This window comes from Phaethon lepturus, unplaced genomic scaffold (assembly GCF_000687285.1).
Source record: "Phaethon lepturus isolate BGI_N335 unplaced genomic scaffold, ASM68728v1 scaffold3282, whole genome shotgun sequence".
In the NCBI taxonomy this organism is placed as follows: Eukaryota; Metazoa; Chordata; class Aves; order Phaethontiformes; family Phaethontidae; genus Phaethon; species Phaethon lepturus.
The window spans coordinates 128,698-138,739 of NW_010523917.1; the positions used below are offsets into that span (position 1 = coordinate 128,698).

Below are 10,042 nucleotides of genomic sequence, written 5' to 3' on the forward strand. Positions count from 1 at the left end.
CTTGAAACACAAAATCTGCAAAACATATAACTTCTTTAGGAATGCTAATCTCTCAATCATTAGAAAAACTCAACGTACCCAAAGAAAAAACTTCAACTCCTATGTTGCGAAGCTCTCTTGCAGGATTTTCAACTTCATCTTGAGCTTTTCCATCCGTAATGACAATTGCTACTTTGGGGAAGCCTTTTCTTGCTCCAGCAGACTCAGTGAAGGTGTTTTGAACTAGGTAATCAATAGCCTCACCTAAAAATACCACAAGTTTTGTTTTATTAGCCTTCAATGAACAAGGATTTAAAGCACATTTTAATTATAAAATGAAAAGCTGAATAAACATGTATGTGGGAAATCTGTACCTGTCATTGTGTTGCCCCCTTTGTAAGGTATCCTTTTAATTGCATCAATAAGATCACTTCTTCTGAAATACTGATTTAAATTGAACTCTGTTCTTGTATCTGAACTGTACTGAACAACTCCAACTCTCGTCTTTTCTTCCCCAATGTCAAAAGCTGATACAAGGGCAACCATGAAGTCCAGAATATATCCAAAGTTATTTCTCCCTACGCTCCATGAGCCATCTACCAGGAAAACTAAATCTGTCATTGCACTTATGGAGCATCCTGGAACACACACACAAAAAAATCTGTTAGCAAATGAGCAATTGCATTCTTACAAATCAGTAAGAAATGTCCGACAGAAACATAGTAGGTAAAAGCCAAAACAAACAGATATTTAACAGATTTATATCCCTATCTGGAATATCTTACTTGGGGAAGCATTATTCACATAAGTGAACACCCATACAAGCCTTCTTGCTGCCGTTACCAAAAGGGAATTTTTAAATACAAAAAATTGAGTATTTAGTGTCTCTAAATACTCAATTTTGAGACACCTGTCACACTGTTCTACAAGATCTGTTTTGCCACAGCAGGTGAAAACTCACCTACAAAACTTTTTGCAACAGTTTGATGTTACAGGAGCATTTCATTTTGTTACCACTTCTGCTTTGCATCTTTATCTCCCCATAATAGCTGCACAGGTTCTTCTGCAATGCCTTTTATCTGCAGCACAATGCCATTTGTTAATAGGACTAAGACACTCGTGGACTTGCTTGGGTTAGTTGCATGAAATTCCTAGTTTCAGTACCAACTTTGCACCTTATTCTTTCAATGCAGCTATAAATTCCTTCCATCCCAGTCCCTTCCCAAGTTTTCCTAACTCTGGACAATTTTAAAAGTTAACTTCACTGCTATGTAACACAGTTTAACTTTATGGAGCCCTAGAGCTAGACCTCACTCATCTCTAAAATGTCAGATAAGTTGAAAGACAAAACACCTTACTTTGTAATTGAGCCTCAACCTTCTTTTCCTCTGGTATCCCTGGACCACCTGTCTGAACTGCACAAAGCACAACATAGAGAGAATTAAAGGATGAAATCAGGTTAAATCTGTAAACATCAAAGAAAAACATGTAGGGAATTAGAGACACAAATCTGACAAGGCTCAGAACATGAAAACATAAATGCAAGTTATGAATGTGTCACCTGTACTTACAGATTTGACAACATAGCATTCAGGGCAACACAAAACACGGAAAATGGAAATTATTAAGAATCCTCTGTATTAGTACATCTTGTACAGTAATTTCCTGAAAACTAACTGCAACATCCCTGGACAAAATACCAACATCTGTAATACATAGGGGAACTCATCATAGTCATTTTCCCATGGTTGTTTGGGAAGCCCGAAACATGCGACAAAATGTGTCATAAAAGATAGTCTGCTGTGCTTAACATTCATATTTAATTAAATTGATTTTATGGTTTATTTAATTAGTGAATATAAATTATAAAAATATGTTCCATATTTTGTTATGCGTATACATATTTTGCGTGACATTTTATTGTTTGATTAAGGTAATTAGCTTTTATTTTTTCACGCACACATAAGATGCTGATCAGATTCATATGTTAATAACGCCAGTGAGAGTCTTGACTTCAGCAGGTGCAGTTTATAGTAAGTAGGTTTAGTTCAAAAGAACTAGTGGCCCCCTGCAAAGAATTCTATAGAGGTTCTCAGGCACAATATATCCATGTTAGTCTCCACTTATCTCTTGCAAATTATCTCTGCTTCTACTGGGAATTATGCTTAATGGAAAAAGGCTGTTCAGACATCTACATCTGATCAGAGTTTAGGTATGCAGCAATTTTGTTGAGGAACTGGAACAAAGCCAAGTTTTGTGAATGACCATTCAGTTATCTTATGTGGTTTTCTAATTGTATTACAGTTACTTACTTGTCAGTTGGCCAAAAACAGGTAGACTCTCCTCTCTTTCATCATATGAAGCTATTGATACAACATACTCTATATCAGGTATAAGATCTGATAAGACAGTTTGGGTAGTGCTAGGTGAAAGAGTAAATTCTTTAGTAGGCCCATCTGCAATAAATATATAAAACAGTTAACGCAGCTTTTAAATACAGTAATATCAATGACAAGTTGATCATTTTTAAAAAAAAATGCAACAGAGAATAACCAATCTAAAATCCAATGATCATTTTAGAATGATAGACTTTCTTTTTTCCTGAAATATGAATTTTGAAACATGAAACTTCAAACTAACTTGTTTTCAATAGTGAACAAAATTACCGAAGTGTTTAATAAATTCCAGGAAATTTGAATCTTAAAATGCACATACAAATATGTACTATCGTCTAACAAATCACAGTCCAGTTCTGATTTAATATCATTTTTACACTGATTATTTCTCAAATTGAAATAGAATAATGGGTGTCTTACATAGCCATTATCAGAAAGTTATATGACATCACTGCATCATTACCTGACACATGCAATATTTCCCCTGGGAGAAGTACTTGAATAAAATACAATACAATTCCCTAACTTTCGGGTAAAAGGAGGAGCAGAGTGTTGATTCTACCTTCTTTTTGTTCCTTGCAAAGGAAAGGCATCTGAAACTTCTTACTTTCAGTCCCCAAAAAGTAAACACTATGGTAAAAAAAACTCTAACTTGGAACAATCACTGCTCCTTCCTGCATGCCTTTTGCTGTTACCCAGTCTTGATCACAAACTTCAGAAAGATATTAATAGCTACTCTCATACCTAAGTTAGATATAAGTGAAAATAAACCCAGGCTTTCCAAAAATGTAATGACATAACAAATTTTTACAGAACTCACCATTTGTTGGAACCACAGTTATCCTGTAACCCACTATTGCATCTGGTGGCCTTTTCCATGACATTTGAACATTATGTTCATCTATAATTGTAAAATTCAAGTCTGACGGTGGATTAACTGCAAAAGATTTATACCAGGTGGATGTTTAAAAGTTTGAACAAGCTTTGGCAAATGAATAAATAAAATAATGTTGAGCAAAGCTTACTAAAATTGTCTTTGCATAAATTTGTTTCCAACAAATATAAAGATATGTTGTTGGAAAAAGGGTAAAATAAAAGCTGACAAAATATGACAAAACATCAAAGAGTATACGCATTACAGAGGACAGCACAGAACATATGTTTCTTGAGTTGCCAAGACATTCAAGAATGGCCAGCAAAATCAAGCACAATAGAAAACACATTTGGATACATGTACAATGAGTTCACAGATAATCACCACATATGCAAACATTTCACATAACAATTAAAGGAAATTTTTGTACATGCTGGGTGCAATCCGTACAAGCATGCCAAATCACAACCTGCTTACAATATTATGAGATCATTTAGGACACTGAGAACACAGCACTCTTCTTAATTAGATATCAAAGAATTGATCAACTTTTTAATATAGTCTCTGCATAGTCATATTTCTTATCAATTTCACTGAATCTAGAAACTTGGCAGAGAAAAGAAGTATTTCAAAGAATACAGGAAAAGATGGGGCATTTAATGTTCAGTAAAACAATTTCTGTTGGGGTCTAGATACAAATATACATGTAAAATGTATATCAGTAATAATGATATATGGATTGTGGTTTGTTTTTTTTTTAAATACAGAGCTCCACCCCTTTGTTCCTAGACACCACTAAGGTGACGTACCTTGCATATGGCTGCAAAGGACTCAGGAACTAAGGGGACAATAAATGGGGTTAGTAATGGTTGCAATTTGCTGAAATATTTCAGCTGATGCAAAAGTTCACGAAAGTAAGATTCTACCTGTTTACACCAGATTGCTGTACAATTTCAAAGGTGTAAACTATTGTTTTCATGTTCCCTTTGCAGCAGGTGTACCCATACTAGTAGTGGCATTTTAACATAAAATGCCAGTATGGTTCCAAACAACACAATGGTTAATTATGAAAAGACAACATCAAAGTATATTTATGGACATTTATTTTACAGAATTTATAGAAAACAGCAAAGAAGGCACCAGTGATCTGAACAAATGACTGCAAATAAAACTTGTAGGAGCTGATGACAGGAGTAATTGAACAGTACAGAAAAGAAATAGTTTACATACGCTATTTTGCAGCATCATGCATATGTAAATGAAATGTTGATTATTATTTTTTTAGCTTCCCACGATGGACAAAAGCCTCCATGTACAAGGTTCATTACACAAAGACGTTTCATAAATATTTTATAATGATATTCTCTTTGTAAAATTGTCATGCTTATTCATGCAGTATTTTACTGACTCACTGTCAGTGCATGGTAGGTGTATTATATATTATTGTTTAAACAGGTCTATGAAGTAAGATTAGATTCAGCCATACTTTCCTTAACCACTTGTGAGATCGTTTGGCAGGCATCTTTAATAGACAGATCTTCCCTGTTTCATGGAAGATCTCCATCATATGTCAGCTTTTGTTTTGGTTTTGAACATAATTTAAAGAGCAGATGAAGAAATAAATGCTAGAACGTGTACTTATGAAAAGACACTGTCCAACTGCAATAAGTAATATTGAGCTCAAAAAAAGCTGGCAACCAATTGTGTAGGCATTTTTTTTCCTTGTAATTTACTGTCATTTCCAACTATAGGATAATATGGCTTTGTAATACTGATACAATAGATACGCTAGTATTGAAGTAAATGTTATTTTTCCTATTGTCCATACACAGGCAGTGAGATTAGACCATTAACCTGCATGCACAGTTTATTCATCATTCAGTTTATAAGTATCACAATGCTAGAGACAGCAGGGTAGTTATTTAGTATCAAAATCATGCAACATGTGTTAATAGTAAAATACACTTAGGTGACAAGAATATCATTATAAAATATTGTTTCAGTAGCAATGGCTCAGGACAAATTTAATGCAAAGGCAGAGACAACTGACCTGAGCATGCTTTTAAAAAAAAAAAATTCAGTACATGGAAAAAATAGCACCACCAACCTTGCAAGTAAATTGGCATGTTGCAGCAGAGACTTTAGGCTTTAACTGCTGAAGGACAGCAGCAGCCCAACTTGTTGATATCCAAATGACCGGATTCCAGATAAACTGAAAAAACTGACTGTGAGGAAAAGTCTTTAGCATTTTAAAGGGTTTTAATCCATTTTATGAAAACTCAGATGTAGATCTTGGCAGGTAACAAGAATAATACATCGATACATAAGTGACGTATCCTTTCATCCAGGTGTCCAGAGCCTTTTAGAACAACAGCATTGCAGGGGACCTCAGAAAGTCCCCTCGTCCATCCCATGGCCAAGACATGATCAGCCACCCCATGTCATTCCTGAAATACTTGCTTAGATCATTCTTAAAGACCTCCACTGTTGGCAAGACTGCCAGCTTCCCACAGAAACGACTCCAATGCCTCACTCCCTTTATCATCGTGAAGTCATTCCTGATACCTAAGCCCAGTCTTCATTGCTGCACTCTAAATCCATTCATTCTCAACCTATGGCTGGCTTACCAAACTCAAGCACTGAATACTTCTCCCACTGAAATCCAAAAAGCAACCTCGCCTGAGTGAAAAAAAGCCAGTGTGGATCCGAAGTCGTCAAAATGTCTTCTGGAAGGCCCGTGAGCTTTTCATACTCAAACAGAACCTCCAAAACATCCAGAGACCTTCACATGAGTCAGATTTCACCCATGTGAAACTGGCTGCGAGGTGAAGACCAAACCATGGTCATTTGATTGAGAGCAGTAAGTCAATCTGAAGTACAGCAAAATGTTTAGATAAAAACCTCATTGCAATTATCAAACAGGGCACCTGTTACTCCACCTTATTAAAGATTCTTATTCCAGAAGGGAGTTCACCAGTGCAGAAATAATACATCTGCAATATGGAATCAGACCAGACTTCTAGGAACAAAATGCCCCTGGTTATGAGGGGAGTTTGTCCCATTACAGGGACAACCCTTAAAACTACACTCTACAAAGGCTTACGTGTGAGCACAGCTTTACTCAAGTAAGCAGTCTTGATGTCGGGTTACTTCTGTAAGTGAAGTTGCACATATGCTTACAGTATAGTGACACTGCTGATCAGTCTGATCCTGTGTCCATCAAAATCCATGCCAAACCTCTCACTGACTTGTTGAGGTACAGGATCATGGTCGTAACATTTGACGGTATTATAGTGTTGCCTTAATACAGTGATTCCACTGTTGATGCACAGAAATGTCCCCTACAGGTTTCCAGCATACTAAAAAAAAAACCTTGCTGTATGACAATAATGTTTACACAGTGTTAATTTCCACCACTCTTAGAACTACGATATATGACAAATTTCTCGATCAGATATCCTATCTAATGCACCACAAAATAAAATTTTTTAAAAATCTGACATAATACACTTCATTATTGCTAATCCTTGTGTTATATACATGTATAACAACAGTATATTTTCTGAAACAAAAAATATAAAGCAAGGCATCTTTCTCATGCTATGTATGTTCTATACTAACTTGTATTACTTTACATGTAATACAAAACTAATACACAAAAGTCTACAGCTTTTTACAAATAACACAGTGTGACTGCTAGAGGATCCCAATGAATTTCTTAAGAGAGAAGTAAAATACAATCAGATGATCAAGTAATTTAAATCTGGAACCAGACTTAAAAGTGATATAACTTGGAAGCAGCTGCCATCCACAATACTTTTGTGAAACAAAACCTGTTATTCTATCACTGGAAAAGACTCACTATAATTGGCATATGAAATAACATGTTAGCCCATGTTAAAATAACATACAGGCCTCACTGAGAGGCTGGAAGTGGCCAAAACTCCTCATTTACTGTTTTCTTCATACATGGCATGGATTTGATACAACTAACTAGATCATGACCCCAGTCAAGTTCCTCTGAAATCAGTATTGCCAATGTGAACGGGAGAAAGAACGAGCTACAGCCTAGCAATGTAGTAAAGTGCAGCTTCTCAGCCTTGTTAAATATTCGTTGCCAATCACAACACAGAAATATTGCCACCTGTATGTTTGCATTTTTTTTTATTTTATACAAGTATATGAAATATCTTCAAAATACAGGATATGTAGCTCATAAGTGTATTTTGAAAAAAATCATTTAAATATGTATACCTATACATATAAAGATGTATGCAACTGAAGGTAATTGCATATATATACACACACTGCACGCATGAATATTAACCAAATTTTACACGTGTTTGTGCATATATATATGTGTGTGTTTGTGTATACATACAGACACACGTACACTTTGTTTCTAATTAGCAGTAGGAAAAACAGGGAATTATAGTCACCTTGATGTATATACAAATTTCAATTTCACACATCAGTCTACACGATTCTCTCTTTAGGAATTTGGAAATCAACAGCTAGTTTCTCAAAAGGTAGAAATCAGATGTCAAGAGGTAATAACCCACCAACCAGCTCCAAAGCTGAACCGGTGGTTATCTTTAAAAGTTTCAGCTATCCTGGATCATCTCTAAACCATTCAGTCAATGAAAATTAATGTATTCAACACAAGCTTTATTATCTTTCTCTATAACTGCTGTGCTGCAATATTTTGTCACTTACTGTATTGCATGTTCTGGAGGCAGATTTTTCACCAGACAAACCTTATTCTGCACTACACAAAGGTTGCATGCTTGGCTCAATGATGCCCTCCTTCCCTAGAAAACAGACTTTTCTAGGTCTGAACCAGTTCCTGAAACATTGAAAAATCAGCACCTTCGCATGCTCAGTGTGGTCACACAGGACCAATGATTTTCTCATTCCTTCCCTGGGCCTTTGAAAATCCCTCTGTATTAGGAAATACACCACACTACAGAAGCCATGACATCATCACAGCATTACCTTGAGGTTATAACTAACAGGTTATTCACATACTAATCTACTTGTCTTAAATATGACTAAAATAATGAAATGAAATTTTACCTAGCAAAAGGAGATAGATTTCCCCCTGGCTCTTTGTTATCACAGATGGAAAAATTACTGTGACAGAAAGAAATCTTGACACAAGGACACACAGGGAACGCACTAGAGTATTGTAGCACCGGACTAAAAAGGCAAGAAACAACTTAAAGCTAGCATAAAATATAGCACCACTCACAAGAAGTTTAAGCTAAGAGAGAGAGAGACATCAGAAGGATTCCAAAATAAAACAATTTCACTGTAAAAGAAAAGAGCAAAAATGTTGAGCATGAAAAGAGATTTGCCTCCTTGTCCAGGGTAAACAAACAACTTCCCCAGTGAAATGTCATGAATGCATTTAGACTATATGTTGGTTTTACCCCCTGTACAGTGATCATCCAGCTAGAAACCCCTGTGCTGCTGTGTCTCCGTAGAAAAGATCTAACACCATTACTGCAGCTCACTGCCCTGCCAACAGCAACAGAGCACGGCTCTCACGAAGGACTCGCAGAGCAGCTGTGATGCTGATGAAGAACCAGTTTCACCCTGGAAAACTTAGGAATTTATGAACAGCAGTATTGGATAAACACGAGATCTGCTCCCCAGTGAGAGTGAAAAATGAAAGCTGAAGGAAGGCAGAAAAGTAGAACTAAGCTTTTCCTTTCCCTCTGCTTTCTCTCCATCTTCCCACCCCATATCAATAATTTTTACCACATCAAATGGCCCTCTCCCTTTATCCTCCTTTCACTTTTTCATCCCCCCAAGTGTCTACCCACACCTCAGGGAAAGAAAATTCAAACCCCACCTTTTGTGAACACTGCCGGGAGAGCCAAAGGAACAACAAAAAAAAAAAAAAAAAAGAGAGACAGGACTGACTGGTGAGGTAGAGCTTTACCACAATGTCATCTGAAAGTTGGAAAAATAGATGAAAGGACAATTGTCCACAGGAGAAAGTCAGTTCAGCAGACAGGATTTAAGTTGTAATGATACCAGAACTAAAGTAAATAAGATCCAACAAGCAATTTACCAGATGGTGCAAAATTGAAGCACAAAATGGAAGGATGACCAGTATAGTGCAAACAAAAAACACGCTGCAAAGAGCTCTACGAAAGCAGTTCCCACCAGAGCAAGTTCTAAGGTACTCCTAGCTTTCAACTTCCATTTTCAGCACCGACTGCTTCTCACTCCATTTTCAGCACTGCTATTTCTCACTGCACTTCTTTCTCAAGACATGTTTCTGCTCTTGCTTCAAAACTCTGGAGCTAAAAGAAGTTTCTTGTAGAAACCTGACCACTGTAAACTAGGTGTTTTATTTAATACACAGTTCTGAATGCAGAGTAATGTAAGTCCTGTCCAGGAGCACTCTACAACTCAGGCTTTGCCCACTTTTTTGCTTCGCAATGGCGCATCCTTCAACACGAAATCTAAACAAGCTTGGCCAGCTTATCTGGCAACGCACTTAGTTTCGCTGTTATAAAATAATTGTGTGCTTCTCCAAATACGTTTTTGAAGCTTTCATTAACAGTGCTCAAGCTATGACTGGTTTAGTCCACACTATCGCTAAATAAAACACCTTATATTTTGAAATAAGCTACTCCATACATGCAATCAGTGGTGCAGGACAACAGCAACATGACTCCAGCTCCGAATGAGCTCCCTCCTAAGATGGGAAGAACGCACAAATACATCCACTCCCTTCCTCCATCAAAACTGTACACTTTCTCTGCTTTCTCTGGCACGG

General features: G+C 36.6%; 1 protein-coding gene across 1 annotated transcript in view; it reads right to left on the reverse strand.

Annotated features, from left to right (window-relative positions):
• The window catches only part of COL12A1 (collagen, type XII, alpha 1), a 95,930-nt gene extending 92,619 nt beyond the window's left edge, over positions 1 to 3,311 (reverse strand). The window contains exons 1-5 of the mRNA XM_010282245.1: positions 3,196 to 3,311; positions 2,292 to 2,435; positions 1,338 to 1,394; positions 354 to 617; positions 79 to 243 (exon numbers count right to left, since the gene is read on the reverse strand). Of these exons, the coding sequence (XP_010280547.1) occupies positions 79 to 243; positions 354 to 617; positions 1,338 to 1,394; positions 2,292 to 2,435; positions 3,196 to 3,259 (694 nt within the window). The 5' untranslated portion in view covers positions 3,260 to 3,311. The remainder of the gene's footprint in view (positions 1 to 78; positions 244 to 353; positions 618 to 1,337; positions 1,395 to 2,291; positions 2,436 to 3,195) is intronic.
• Between the last annotated feature and the right edge of the window lie 6,731 nt (positions 3,312 to 10,042).